A 15,657-nucleotide genomic window follows, 5' to 3' on the forward strand; every position below is an offset into this window, starting at 1 on the left:
TCTCTTTACTGAGATTCATGGGGGCCCAAGTTTCACATAATCTGTGCAGAAGATCTAGGTGCTGCTGTTGGGCCCTGCTTGGTTGGGGACAGAAGCACCAGATCATCTGCAAACAGTAGACATTTGATTGAGTCCAGAAGGGTGTGGCCGGATGCTGCAGACTGTTCCACTGCCCTCGCCAATTCATTGATATATTGTACACTGATTGTACAAAACATTTCCTGGATAGAGACTGACCAGGTGAAAGGTATGATCACTTATTGATGTCACTTGTTAAGTCCTCTCCAATCAGTGTAGATGAAGGGCAGGAGACAGGTTAAAGAAGGATTTTGAAGCCTTGAGACAATTAAGACATTGACTGTGTATGTGTGCCATATATAGGGTAAATGGGAAAGACAAAATATTTAAGTGACTTTGAAAGGGATATGGTAGTAAGTGCCAGGTGCACCGGTTTGAGTGTAGTCAAGAACTACAACACTGATGGGTTTGTCATGCTCAACAGTTTCCTCTGTGTATCAAGAATGGTTCAGCCAACTTGACACAACTGTGGGAAGCATTGGAGTCAACATTGGCCAGCAACCCTGTGGAATGCTTTCAACACCTTGTAGAGTCCATGCCCCGATGAATTTAGACTGTTCTGAAGGTAAAATGGAGTGCAACTCAATATTAGGAAGGCATTCCTAATATTTTGTACACTCAGTGTATATGTTGAATAGGGTGGGGCTCAAGCTGCATCCCTGTCTCACCCCATGGCCCTGAGGAAGGAAATCTGTGTGTTTATTAACAATTTTCAACTGAACACTTGTTGTTCGTGTACATGGATTATATGATCTCTCTCTCCCTCTCTCTCCCTCTCTCTCTCTCTCTCTCTCTCTCTCTCTCTCTCTTTCTTTTTCACAAAATGTAGCATGTCTGTAATATTCCTTTAAATATGCAGAATAATACACTTTTTAGCTATTAGTGCATTCCTTTTGGGGGCCAACCAAACAGTCTTGTGGACGAACTTTGGACCCAGCTCCCATGCAGTCGTTTGGCCAGCTCTGCATTACAGTAATGGAACCACATCCGTTTCTGGGCTTGAGTGAGCTTTCTGTTGAAGTTTTAAAATAATAACACTATTGGTCCTGTCCACATGTCATACAACAGGCTGTCTACCTGCGGAAAATAAAATATTCTCATTGGCAAAAATGGGACTTACTAAAAAAAACTTTTTTCAGGTACACGCTGAAGAAATTTCTGGCAACAATGGATATGTTGAACTGTTCTTCTGTGCCAAGAAACTGGATGATAAGGTAAGGGATTAGGGGCCTTCTCCTGATGGAAATGTCAATATAGTTCATGGGTGAATTTGTGCTTATTGCTGGCTGTTGAACCTCTTTCCTGTAATTGTGATTTCAAGATTGGATCTCTCTTTTTGACATAATCAGTCATTAACAAGACAAGAAAGATATACAATGATGATATGGATTTTCTACACTTATAAATGTAACATTTATTTAGATCCATATGCTTTACACTGTATTTACTGGAGGATATGACATATAGGCATCCAACATACAGTGGGGAGAACAAGTATTTGATACACTGCCGATTTTGCAGGTTTTCCTACTTACAAAGCATGTAGAGGTCTGTAATTTTTATCATAGGTACACTTCAACTGTGAGAGACGGAATCTAAAACAAAAATCAAGAAAATCACATTGTATGATTTTTTCAAATACTTGTTCTCCCCACTGTACATTTCAGCGTTTATTCTATTAAGTCTGAATTGAACTTGGCTTTCTGTAAATGCTGGTTCCCCGTTGAGACAAGCATTGTGAGAATGGTGTGTCATGGACCTTTGACAGATAGCCAGAGGAAGATGAGGGTGAGATCAGTGTGTGCGTGTGTGTGTGCGTGTGCGCGTGTGAGTGTGTGTGTGCGTGCGCGCGCGCACGCTAAAGTGATGTTACGGTGTGGTTCTCTGTTTGCGAACAGCCCCTCCACACAAAGCATCCCACAATGGACCACTGGCCCTGAAGCTCTGCAGGTGTCTGTTCTTCCTACAGTAGCAACAAGCCGTACCTGAACACCTCCACACTTACCCTCTCTCTCTCTCCTTGTCTCTCAACTAATATCTCCGCCTTTCTCCTTCTATTCCTCCTTTACTCAGCATATCTCTCAGGGTCTTCCTCCTTTTCTCTGCATATCTCTCAAGGTCTTCCTCCCTCACTTTCTCTGCCTCAGGCTAAAACATACTCTTAGTGATTATCTGCAAAATACTGTTTTCCCCCATTTTTTCCTACCATTCCATTTTTTGTCTGTAATTTAGGAATTTATACATTTCAAGTATCCTGGCTCTGAAAGGCTACCTTGCAATATCCAAAGGACATGATCGACCTGTCCTTTTCAACTCTAAATTCCTGTGCCCTAACACAAGATGATGAAATCAATCCAACATAGGGCTCTCTGTGCAAAGACAGCACAGAAAGCAGTAGTTTTTCAAGAAATGGCTTGATGGAGAAAAGCTATGGAAAATGCATGGTGAGCTCAGTAAGAGGGAGTTTGTTGTCGGTAGAGCATTTAGGAGGGTTACGAAAGATATTTGGCAGCAGATTTTGGGAGCTGGAGCACTGAGGCACCTACAGTAGAGCTGGCACACCCACACAAGGCTCAAGGCAGAAGGTTCATATCTCAGTCAACAAGACTGGAATAACTCTCTGACATCAATGATCATAGCAGAAATCTTCTTCCTGCCTCTCTATGCTCTCAGAATGCTACCAAGCAAAGGGTGCAATTGGCCTCTGACTCTAAGCAGTGTTGGAGTAAGTTAACAGGGAGTGGATGTAATGTTTTGCTTAGTGGTTATTCATCAGAGCAAAGCCCAGGCTCCTTTGTAAGGCATGTATTAGAGTTAGCAAGTTACAGTCTTTTTGATTGGCTGATTGGACCTAACCCAGTAGAAATAGGGTCATGATGAGCAATTTCATGTGGAAATAAAAACAGATTTCCAATTGCACTGTTTGTGATTTAGAGACAAACAATAAAGGCTAATGAAATCTTCAGTGTACATTGGAGGCAGGGAAACTTATCAATGGTGGTATGGTGTGCTTTAAAACGTTCTCTTTCCTTTTCTTATTGACATAATTACATTTCAGTTGCCCAACCCTGTCAGCAAACTGCTTTAACTTCCAAAAAGGTTATTTGGCTGTCCCCATAGGAGAACCCTTTTTAGGTTTCAGGTAAAAGCACTTTTTGGTTCCTGTTGGAACCATTTTTGGTTTTATGTGGAACCCTCTGTGTAAAGGGTTCTACATGAAACCCCAAACAGTTCTATTTGTAACAAAAATGATTATATCTGGAACCTAAAAGGGTTATTCAAAGGGTTCTCCTATGGGGAAAGCCGAAAAAACCTTTTAGGGCGGGAGAAAAATAGTCAGAGAGTTGGAGATGGAGATGGAGGGGGGGGGGGGGGGGGGGGGATGGCCACATGCTCAGGCAGATTAATTACCAGGTTACTATCTTTTTATGGAATCTGTCCGTTCCAATGACTTTGAGGATCCCATTACACTGAGAAATATTACTCCAATAGACTATGCACATCATCTATACCACTCAAGCTATAAATACTGCCTGCTTCACGGTGGTGATCAGATGATGATGAGGCACTTTAGTATTGTAGTTGATTTACCAGCACAATGGTTGATGGCTCGGACAAAGTACCTTTTCAAAGGTTTGCATTTAAACTTCTTGAATGTTTAACCTTTTGTTTTCAAAGTACTCGAGAAGTGAGATACGTAGAAAATACAGTGCCTTGCGAAAGTATTCGGCCCCCTTGAACTTTGCGACCTTTTGCCACATTTCAGGCTTCAAACATAAAGATATAAAACTGTATTTTTTTGTGAAGAATCAACAACAAGTGGGACACAATCATGAAGTGGAACGACATTTATTGGATATTTCAAACTTTTTTAACAAATCAAAAACTGAAAAATTGGGCGTGCAAAATTATTCAGCCCCCTTAAGTTAATACTTTGTAGCGCCACCTTTTGCTGCGATTACAGCTGTAAGTCGCTTTGGGTATGTCTCTATCAGTTTTGCACATCGAGAAACTGAATTTTTTTCCCATTCCTCCTTGCAAAACAGCTCGAGCTCAGTGAGGTTGGATGGAGAGCATTTGTGAACAGCAGTTTTCAGTTCTTTCCACAGATTCTCGATTGGATTCAGGTCTGGACTTTGACTTGGCCATTCTAACACCTGGATATGTTTATTTTTGAACCATTCCATTGTAGATTTTGCTTTATGTTTTGGATCATTGTCTTGTTGGAAGACAAATCTCCGTCCCAGTCTCAGGTCTTTTGCAGACTCCATCAGGTTTTCTTCCAGAATGGTCCTGTATTTGGCTCCATCCATCTTCCCATCAATTTTAACCATCTTCCCTGTCCCTGCTGAAGAAAAGCAGGCCCAAACCATGATGCTGCCACCACCATGTTTGACAGTGGGGATGGTGTGTTCAGCTGTGTTGCTTTTACACCAAACATAACGTTTTGCATTGTTGCCAAAAAGTTGAATTTTGGTTTCATCTGACCAGAGCACCTTCTTCCACATGTTTGGTGTGTCTCCCAGGTGGCTTGTGGCAAACTTTAAACGACACTTTTTATGGATATCTTTAAGAAATGGCTTTCTTCTTGCCACTCTTCCATAAAGGCCAGATTTGTGCAATATACGACTGATTGTTGTCCTATGGACAGAGTCTCCCACCTCAGCTGTAGATCTCTGCAGTTCATCCAGAGTGATCATGGGCCTCTTGGCTGCATCTCTGATCAGTCTTCTCCTTGTATGAGCTGAAAGTTTAGAGGGACGGCCAGGTCTTGGTAGATTTGCAGTGGTCTGATACTCCTTCCATTTCAATATTATCGCTTGCACAGTGCTCCTTGGGATGTTTAAAGCTTGGGAAATCTTTTTGTATCCAAATCCGGCTTTAAACTTTTTCACAACAGTATCTCGGACCTGTCTGGTGTGTTCCTTGTTCTTCATGATGCTCTCTGCGCTTTTAACGGATCTCTGAGACTATCACAGTGCAGGTGCATTTATACGGAGACTTGATTACACACAGGTGGATTGTATTTATCATCATTAGTCATTTAGGTCAACATTGGATCATTCAGAGATCCTCACTGAACTTCTGGAGAGAGTTTGTTGCACTGAAAGTAAAGAGGCTGAATAATTTTGCACGCCCAATTTTTCAGTTTTTGATTTGTTAAAAAAGTTTGAAATATCCAATAAATGTCGTTCCACTTCATGATTGTGTCCCACTTGTTGTTGATTCTTCACAAAAAAATACAGTTTTATATCTTTATGTTTGAAGCCTGAAATGTGGCAAAAGGTCGCAAAGTTCAAGGGGCCCGAATACTTTCGCAAGGCACTGTATATATAATTGTAGATGGAAAGAGTTGCTGTGACAACCACAGTATGAGCAACATGGATCAGGCAATGAAACATCACCCATTTATTTCTAATACTGTAATGCTGCCTGAAACGCTATCCAAGGTACTGAACAAACTGCTGGAGGACATTATGGAACTTGTAACATTATGTAACTCAGTAGACCGTGCTGGTCAAAGGTAACTTAATTAATGGTGCTGATTATATAAGTGGTGAGAGCTGTTATTGCTGGACAGGGATTCAATGTTGAATGCACGTCAGTCCACAGTGACGCCACTGGCAAGGGGTTGCCGTGGCAACGATATTGGGGCCTACCTCCCTCTCTTTCCTCCCTGGCTGTCCCTGTGGAGCTGTATCAGGCTAATGCAGCGAGAAACGGGGACATTAAATATCTTGTTTTGTGCCCCCCTCTCACTCTCTCACACACTCGTTCTTTCTCCCTCCATTCCTTTCTCTAACACTCTCACACACTTACACTACACGATGTACAGAAATACTGTCTGTTGAGCCCTAAACAATCAATTGACCCAAACAAGCTGTAGTTGCTCTCAGCCTTACCTTGAGACTTAATGTTAAATGACTCTTTCACACCCTTTTCCTGATTTGATTTGTTACAGCAGTGAACAATACACCACATGCACAGGCAGGTGACAAGCTGTGTCAAATTTAGCACCAGGAGGACCAAGCTAACATGATGACATCTGTGTGTGTGTGTGATTTCAACAACTTGTTTTGTTATTTGATTGTCTGAGATAAATGACTGTACATTAATGGCTCAACCAGAATTAGTGTTTTATGTTTGATTGGTTTGTGTATTTGGCAGGATCTCTTCAGTAAGTCAGACCCCTTTTTGGAAATATATCGAATTAACGATGATGGGACGGAACAGCTCGTTCACAGAACTGAGGTAATAGACACATTTATTCCTCCTCTCTGTATCTACCTCTCCTTCTCCATGTGTGGTGAAAGTTACTCATGTCTAATGTGCTGTTGCAGGTAATCAAAAACAACCTGAACCCCGTGTGGGAGCCCTTTAAAGTGTCTCTCATCTCTCTGTGTAGCTGTGATGAGGACAGGAAGCTCAAGGTAAGAAACACAGGAAGTCATAGTGTGATGGTTTAACGTTGCTGCTGTGGTGTTGATGAATGAATGAACGGAACTGGTGAATGAAGTAACTTACTGGTGAATGAACAGTCAATATCAGAGGGTTCTGTCTGTCACTGTCTGGTTGTGTCACAGTGCCTAGTCTGGGATTCTGACTCCAGGGGAAAACACGACTTCATCGGGGAGTTTTATGCCACCTTCCGAGAAATGCAGAAAATTGGCGGTGGAAGCAAGGTCAGTCGAACGGAGAGAGAGTGCTGTCAGTCACTGTGGAATGTTTGATGTGTGTCACGGATGTGTCAATTATCTCTGACAAAGACAGAAACAGGTGAGAGGAACGTCGCGCTGCTCTTCTATGTTCTGCAAGTCGTACCGCAGGTCTGCAGCAGACGTCACGACTCGTAACTGTGTCTCTGTATGTGTTGTCTACCTCTTGTGTTGAAGGTCACATGGGATTGCATGAATCCAAAGTACAAACTGAAGAAAAAGAACTACAAGAACTCTGGGGTGGTCATCCTCAGTGATCTCAAGGTTAGAGCCAACATTTACAGCTCCTGCTCAGCAACTCTCCACTATTGAATACATAGAGAATCATCCCCATCTCTTTGCTATACGGTTCTACTCTCTCAGAACATGTACACATAGTGCTGATGAATTAGTACTGCTCGTTTCAGAAAGGCGATCATCCTCAGTTTACTGTCCACCCCCACAACCCAAATCTGTAAATGACTACATCTGTGGGTGGCTGTCACCGTGCTTTTCCCCCTATGTTTTCAGTTCGCAGGTCTTTTAAAGTGTAGTTGTTTTGGTGTCTCTCAGGCCTATTGTTTCGGCAACCTATCATTTGGATGATTTCATTTGGATTCATTAGTTTACTGCGCCCCAGCTCATGTGATTGCTGCTGTGTCTCAGTTTGAATCCTCTGCCGCCCCCACTGGGTGTGTGATCTCTAACTGGCATGGAGAGAACACACTGCACATCACAGAGCTGCTGCCCTCAGACTAAATGAAATCATCACCATTCTCCATGTTCATGCTTACTACATAATACTTGTTTTCTAAACACTGATTGCTACTGAGTAGTGGTTTAATAATAGTTTTAAAATACATACTTTTGTAAATGGAACAGCCATTGGTTAAAACTAGAACTCATCTAAAAACATTGAGTACTCCACCAAGTCCGAACACCCCAACCTCTGTGGTTTAGTTTAAAAGCTTCCTCTCTGTTCTGCAGCTTCACAGAGTGTATTCCTTCCTCGACTACATCATGGGAGGATGCCAAATCCACTTTACAGTAAGTTGAGCAGCCGATGCATGCACTAGCAGATCATCATCACTTAGCAGCATGGTACAACGCTATGCTAACCTTCAAAACGTGTACGATCCACTGACTGCCTACACATTCTATACATGTTAATGGTTGCTTGCCTTCGTTAAGGTGTTGGAATAGACAATAGGCGTAGTATTTTAACCTGCCTTTGAAATGTAAACCAGTGTTCCATTTCCAGGTTAAGTGCTGTCATCAAGGCCAGTGTTTTGATTAAATGCTACGTTCTCTAAGTGTGAAACATTACATTCTGCATTTTTTTAAACAAATTAAACATTACCCTGCTGACTAGCATTTTCCGTTGTTTCCGGAGGATTCTCTCACTGAAGGCTAGCTCCTTAGAAGGATAACTGAGGCAATAATGAATATTTATTTAGGGGCACGGCTATGTTAGGAGCACTGCTTCATTGTTGCATAGACGGCCTTAGGTATCACCTTCCACAAATTAAGAACACTATAGAAGTCCTTTGATAATGCACTCATGATTAAAAAAAATACCTGCAGAATATTTACATGATAATTTCCCTTGTTGAGAAGCTGCAGTTCTCCCTGTGCCCGTATCTTTAGCACTGCTGACGTCAAAGAAGTGAAATATCTCTGTCCCTTTGTCACTCCTTTTTGACATGCCCTCAACGCATCCTGCACACATGTTGGTCGTATAAATTGCTCTGAGAACATCTGTGCAATGACTGGACATAAAAATAGAAATTTAACAGACGGCTTCAGCAATGTTCATTTACGTATCTTAGATATTTATGTTTTCACCATATATTATACAGATTCACTTGCGTAAGCAGTTATGCAATTATGCTTGAGGTCATGATTGCGATGATATTACAGTATTTAAGACCTTGTGAGGGCGCTCCCGGGTTGAAATGTCACTCAATGGCGCAGGCTCCAGACACTTACACAATGGAAGTCAATTGATTTGTCATAATCTTCCTCTAATAGAAACACAAGTTTGACAGAGCACTGTACAGCGTAGCCTGCTTCAACACAATCTGCATGGACAGGTAGACCCTAGGTCTAGTGTTTATGGTGTTTGGTTTGTTTACAGTCTTCTATGAATCTGTCATTGCTCTAGGTGGCCATTGACTTCACAGCCTCCAACGGAGACCCACGGAACAGCTGCTCCCTACACTACATCAACCCGTACCAGCCCAATGAGTATCTGAAGGCTTTGATAGCAGTGGGGGAGATCTGTCAGGATTATGACAGGTTAGTCAGCACCACGCCTCTCTGCCCAGCCTTATCTTGATCTCTATCTGTGGGGCTGCTCTCTGTATGTCTATCATTGGGAAATGTAACTTTAACCGAGACAGTGGTTCTACTCCATCTAATTTCCAGCTATGAGGAGGTAATGGAATTTGTGGAATGCTGAAATAGAATAGAATTCAGAGGATCCTTTTTACTACTCACTGAAGCATGAGTTGGAAAATGAATGACAGAGTTGAACAATTATTACAATGATAAGGCCTCGATTCAATCAGATCGAGTGATAACTCACGTTGTTTTGCCGGTGTTGAAGGTGTAACTGCGGTATGAGCCCGCAAATCGGCAAATGGCTGTTCTTGTGTGTTACAAATCACTCCCTTCCTATTATCCCTACCGCGTTAGAAGTTCAAAACTGCAATAGAAAGTGTGCATGTTTTCATTTTCATTTGGATGGGGATAGGCTATCAGTCTAATCGAGGTGTAGACAATATAACATCACACATTCGAGTGCCTGAACTTGTAATGTGACTGCATGAACTTCTAACACGGCTGCATGGGATTTGTCCCATATAAAGGTGGGTGTGGTTTTGCTGCATCCAATGGCAGTGTCTGAGATAAGGTAACGCAAGGAGCCGCTTGTGGATTTGACACCGCCAAAACAAAAAAAACAGTCATTTTCATGCATTAATTAAATTAAGGTCCACCTGCAATTCTCATGCCCACTGCCGACACTTTCATTAAATCCCTATAGTTCCACCTTACTAGGAGGAAATTAGAGCAAACAAATTGCCTTTACACAGACATTACAAATGCATGAGGAGGCCCTGGGGAAATCTCAGATGAAGTTGCTTGGAGGCAGAATCAGTGTTTGAGATGAGGCTAGTCTGCTTAGATTTACTGCTGCCTCTGCTGTTTCTGCTGCTGTTGTTGGAATGGGCACAAAGCGAAGCAGTAGACAGCAGGTCTTGTTCCATCCGTGGTGGCGGATGCAGCATTTCCTCTGTCCTGTGGTGCTCACTGCACCCTGTGACATCCTATTCTGTCTCAGCCTGGCAAAGACTGCCTGTGCCTGGCGGAGCGGCCAGATCCCCCTCCACGACTGGCAAGGGATCATTACCCCGATCCAGAGGAGAGGACACCCAGCCTGGCGCAGTGGCACAGCAGGATTAGCAGAAGCAGGGAGGGACAGTAGCAGGATGGGCAGAGACAGGGGTAGAGAGGGACAGAGGGCAGAGGGCAGAGGAGAGGTAACAGCAGAGCCATAGGTAGAAGTGGAGAGATGGCAGAAGAAGGGTGCACAGGGCTCTTAAGGGTTTGGGGAGATAATGGTTTCAATGGCTGGGGACAGTTGGAGAGACAGTCTGTATTTTTTAATTTGTGTGTGTTGTCACATGACTTTCCTTATACTGTATTTGTTAAGGATATGTCATTGACTGGTTATTATATTATTGTTACACTCCTCATTTATAAATGACTAATTCAATATTTATTCAATATACACCAGGGCTATCGGAGACAGTCTTGTCAGACACTGGTTAATTAGAAACAAATTATTTCAAATTGGGTCTATTTTAGAGGAAAGATCCTCTTGTCTGTCGGCACAGAGCCAAATGAGGATTTACACTGTGAGTCATGCCAGTGTTGGCTCCTCCTCTTGAATGTGTGGAGAACGTTGGCTGCCTAATTAAAGAATGCAAGAGATAACTCTAGAACAGCAGAAGACCTGTTGGAGAGACACAAACTCTAGCTACCTGGAAAATAGATGTGTAGGTAGCTAACTCAGTTTGGTGTTGGGTGTCACAAACATGCCTTTAGGTGTTGCGCCTATGTTACATATTGTGGGTTATCTCCTCCCACGCCAGGCTGTTATTCAGGTGCACAACGTGGGCATGCAGGCCTCTTGTGGTGAACATCAGGTGATGTTTGATCACTTTTACACAGTAGGAGCTGGATTAGGAGCCGGGCACCTTTTGCTCTGAGTGGGAAGTGGCTGGTTCTCCTACTGAGAGGGGAACAGGGCTCAGTGAAGACACCCGCCTGCAAGATCCGCTCTCACACCCTGTCACGTGGAAGTGAAAAAGAGGTGCCAACATGGAGCCCACACATTGGTGCCATCCTCATTAACAGGCCTGTGAACAGCCTCACATTTGGCTCTCCCACTCTTCTTATTGGTGTCACGTTGAAATATGGCTGTCTACCGGGGTGGTAGTCCTCCACAGCATAGCAGTCTGTGAGCCATAATTAGTTCTCTACTTGGGACTTATCACTTAGTACAGCCATGTGCTGCTTAAGAAAAGACGCAGAGGTGGACTACTACTCCACACACACTGAACCAACCTGAAGGTTGTGATGTTTAATCCAGGCTCAATTGGAAAAAGGCATAAGAATCCTAAAACGCACAATCAAAGAGAATATGTATACCACTACACAGAAAGGCCACTTCCCAGAGAATGTCTATTTTATCTGGGGGAACCATAGTCAGACTTGAAAGCCAGTTTCTTTCACTCTCGGGAACTTGTGGCACCTCTACATTTTCTCAAACACCAGGTTCTATTCCCACAACGTATTAAACTGACTGATAGAACAGAGAAGCACCAAGCATCAGAACTAAGTAGCAGTAGCTCCAGTGGAAGTATTTGTACAGCCTCTTCTCTTGATACTACAGGAGCTCTGGAACATATTGACTGCATTTGCGTCAGAGGAGAAAGGTAAGATAAATCGCTGAGGAAACTTTGAGAAGTTGTTTCAGGTCGATCTCGCCGTTATGTTAAAATTATAAGTCGGATGTATTGTAATGAGCTTTCTGTTTGGACAAAACACCACCGACTAGATAGAATAGAAAGATACAAGACAAACAACAACAGCAGTATGTCAAAGATAGCTATTGAAGGCAGCGATATCAGACATCAGTGGTTGAGTAGTTTGAATTGTATTATAAAACTTGAAACTGGCTTTGCCACCGCAGAGAGTATGTTGTAGGCCCATTTCTCATTCGCCCGTTGTGATGGATCTCCCTTGCATTACAGACAATAATTAACAAAACTATCCGTCCAATTTGACCCTGCATGCAGTTTATTCACTCATTTGTCATGATTTGCTGTCAGAGAAAATGTGTTTTCGGCACGTTGTGTTGCAGCCAATTTTGTTCTCGTACACCTCCATTGCTCCTGCAGGTTATTCCTGTCCTTTCTCCTGGATAGCGCTGTCCTGTGGGATTCATTAAACGCAGGATTAGCCATTGACAGAATCTGCTTAAATCTCCCCACGGAGGGTGGAGGGAGAGAGGAGGTCCACTTTCCCCTCTTTCTTCATCTGAGGATTAAGGAGTTGAGGATTAAGGAGATTAAGGACCAAAGTGTTGATGGAGGGAACAAAAAGAGAGCATTTCTATAACTCGACTGGGGGCAGAGAGAGAAATCATGTCTGCTGCTTTCCTTCATTGATCCAAGATGTTTTACCAGCTCTCTTTTCCCTGGGTTGATAGAAAGGGAAGGGGATACCTAGTCAGTTATACAATTGAATGCATTCAACTGAAATGTGTCTTCCGCATTTAAACCAACCCCTCTGAATCAGAGAGATGGGGCCTTGAGTTTCTGTGCTTAGAGGGCAGTCTGAGCATCTTCCTCTAATGGACAGAACGGAGTCTGTGTGTCTGTGCGTGTGTCTGTGCGTGTGTCTGTGCGTGTGTCTGTGCGTGTGTCTGTGCCTGTGTCGGTGTGTGTGTCTGTGTGTGTGTGTGTCTGTGCGTCTGTCTGTGCCTGTGTCTGTGTCGGTGTGTGTGTCTGTGTCGGTGCGTGTGTCGGTGCGTGTGTCTGTGCGTGTGTCTGTGCGTGTGTCTGTGCGTGTGTCTGTGCGTGTGTCTGTGTCTGTGTGTGTGTCTGTGCCTGTGCCTGTGCCTGTGCCTGTGTCTGTGTCTGTGTCTGTGTCTGTGTCTGTGTCTGTGTCTGTGTCTGTGTCTGCGTCTGTGTCTGTGTCTGTGTCTGTGTGTGTGTGTGAGTCTGTGTCTGTGTCTGTGTCTGTGTCTGTGTGTGTGTCTGTGTCTGTGCGTGTGTCTGTGAGTGCCCTCATGTATTACTAGGCCTGCTAGAGAAAAGGACCATGGTTTTGGGGATGACGTTCCACATGTGTTGTACTATACATCCACCAAGCCCAATTTGATTTGAAAAAATAAATATATTTTTGATTGGCTTGCTTGTTAGATGCTCCCCTGTCAGTCTTTAGAGAGAAAAGAATGAGCAGCTGTAAGCAAACTGTGAATATCGGGGATGGCAGCAACCTTTGCCTTTGGCAGCAACCAGTTGCCTTTGTAGTGGCCTTGGTTGTTCGGACAGCTTCTCTCTTTCTCATGAGAGAGCGGCATCCTGAGAGAGTATACCATCTCCTGAGACAGAGGAAGCCCAATTGAAGATTACTATGTTTAGCACAGAGATGATCATTCTTAATTCCCAAGGGTGGATGATGAGACCAGAAGGGTTTTATCATCTGTTTTTCCATTAACGTATCACGTATCAATCAGCCAGAGATGGGATATTAAAGTTTAGAGTCCTTTAGTTGTCTCTAATGAGGGCTTTACAGGCAAATCTTCAATTGAATGCTTATTACTTCCTGCTTTAGTGTTCCCAGCCCATGTCACCACTCTCTCCCCTTCCTGCTGCAGTAAATAAATTAAAACAGCTCCTTTCAAATGCTGATGACTGAAACCAAGATGTTATTATGGAGATGTTCATTCAGATTGCCACGGTGCTCGAGACTCCACTTTTTTTCTGCATGAAAGCAATGTCCTAATAGCAGAGATAAAATCATGTATTTAGGCAGTACTACTAATGTGATGGAAAAGAAGCTAGCACAGCCCAGCACACATGTTCACAGTGCCATGGATTGGAGAGTGATAGATACACACATTCCCTGTCAGAGAGAGAGAGAGCTGTAACTCACTAATCATTCCATCTCATATTTGAATCCTTTCTTCAACCCTCTCTTTTTGCCGTTTGCACTAAGACGACTCGTGTTTTGTTTCTTGTCTCGGCTCGCATACTGCTCAGTGAGCCCCACAGCTCACCGTGTGATCAGATCTACTGTATGTCTAGTGGTATTTCCCAGCAGGCATTGCTTCTGTCCTACTGTGTCTTACACTCTCATTCTCCCCCACAGTTCCTGCTTTCATTCCTCTAGTGCAGTGCTCTCCTGCCCTCCTGACAAAGAGTAATGCATTCAATATGGCAGAGCATATAGTAGTACTGCATCAGCTCAGCATATTAGAATGATATCGATAATGATGTGAGGAATACAGCAATTGTGACCGCACAATTACCACTTGTTGGCGGGGAGTAACATAATCTCACCCCATAGGTGCAAACTGACAGCTGGAACAAAGAAGCAAATCTTACATTGCCATTTGAGTGTCCTAACTGGTTAAATTGTAAACAAGTCTTAAAAGGAGGGATTTGCAGTGTAGTTTTTTCTGTGTGAAAGAGATAAATTACAGTAATGTTCTCAACAAGTATCTTCCATTTGATCAGTGACCGTGTAACTCTACTGTAACAGCGACAACAGTATTATTTTATGATTGATTTACTTTACATTTTAGTGACAAAAGATTTTCCGCCTTGGGATTTGGTGCCAGAATTCCACCCAATTATGAGGTGAGTATTATCTTGTTTAGTTGTTATAATATTTCCCCACACTGCTTATTTTCCCTCCATCCTCTCCCCTCTTGGTATTTGCCCATGCCCTGAGTCTATATATTGAACGGGCTGATTGCCCTATATCCTGACACCATTCATCACTCTGTCAAAATCTCACATTTCAAATTCATAATTGAGTTTATTTTTATTCACAAGCCCCTTCTCTGGAAATACCAACCTGTCCCCGAGAAAATAACATGTTCTGAGGAATTAGAATAATGGCAAGCATGGCTCCTTGGTGTTGATGGCCACTTGTCAGAAGGTTTCAGGAGCGAGACAGGGGCGTTGTTTTAGCAGATTTGGCATGGAGAACAGAGATCTGGCTGTTGTTTTAACTAGCACCCTGGGGAGAGGGTTTGAAGTGCCGCGCGCGCACACACACACACACACACACACACACACACACACACACACACACACACACACACACACACACACACACACACACACACACACACACACACACACACACACACACACACACACACACACACACACACACACACACACACATCGCTTTCAGACACACAGACTGCTTCCAGAGATGGAGAATCACAGGCACACTGAAGTACTGGCAGGTCAACAGACCGAGAAAAGATCAAATAAGGCTATCAGACTCTGCTTCTGTTCTGTGCTGTGCATTGGCTTATAAATAGTCTTGCCTACTGTAAGTTCTGTAATTATGGCTTAATGACGTTTGTCTTGTCAAAGGTACATACACTGGACCAAAAAGACGGTTGTTTTGATTGGATAGAAAAATGGCACGTCTGAAAACTTTCTGAACCCCAGGCTGCTAAAATGCTATAAAACCAAATCTGTCAATTCTGTATTGTTGCTGTCACTTAGAATAGTCCAAGAGCCCAAAGCTGTTGTATTTACCCAAAATAGTAAAAGTTCTCAAAAGG

The 15,657-nt window shown here is 43.2% G+C and overlaps 1 protein-coding gene across 2 annotated transcripts in view; it reads left to right on the forward strand.

Moving 5' to 3' along the window:
• LOC110526392 (copine-7) overlaps positions 1 to 15,657 on the forward strand; it is a 38,194-nt gene that overhangs the window by 15,879 nt on the left and 6,658 nt on the right. For both annotated transcript variants that reach the window (XM_021607339.2, XM_021607340.2), the window contains exons 5-12: positions 1,218 to 1,292; positions 6,247 to 6,330; positions 6,420 to 6,509; positions 6,663 to 6,761; positions 6,972 to 7,058; positions 7,761 to 7,820; positions 8,938 to 9,071; positions 14,656 to 14,710. In XM_021607339.2, the coding sequence (XP_021463014.1) occupies positions 1,218 to 1,292; positions 6,247 to 6,330; positions 6,420 to 6,509; positions 6,663 to 6,761; positions 6,972 to 7,058; positions 7,761 to 7,820; positions 8,938 to 9,071; positions 14,656 to 14,710 (684 nt within the window). The remainder of the gene's footprint in view (positions 1 to 1,217; positions 1,293 to 6,246; positions 6,331 to 6,419; positions 6,510 to 6,662; positions 6,762 to 6,971; positions 7,059 to 7,760; positions 7,821 to 8,937; positions 9,072 to 14,655; positions 14,711 to 15,657) is intronic.

Source organism: Oncorhynchus mykiss, chromosome 6 (genome assembly GCF_013265735.2).
Source record: "Oncorhynchus mykiss isolate Arlee chromosome 6, USDA_OmykA_1.1, whole genome shotgun sequence".
Lineage (NCBI taxonomy): Eukaryota > Metazoa > Chordata > Actinopteri > Salmoniformes > Salmonidae > Oncorhynchus > Oncorhynchus mykiss.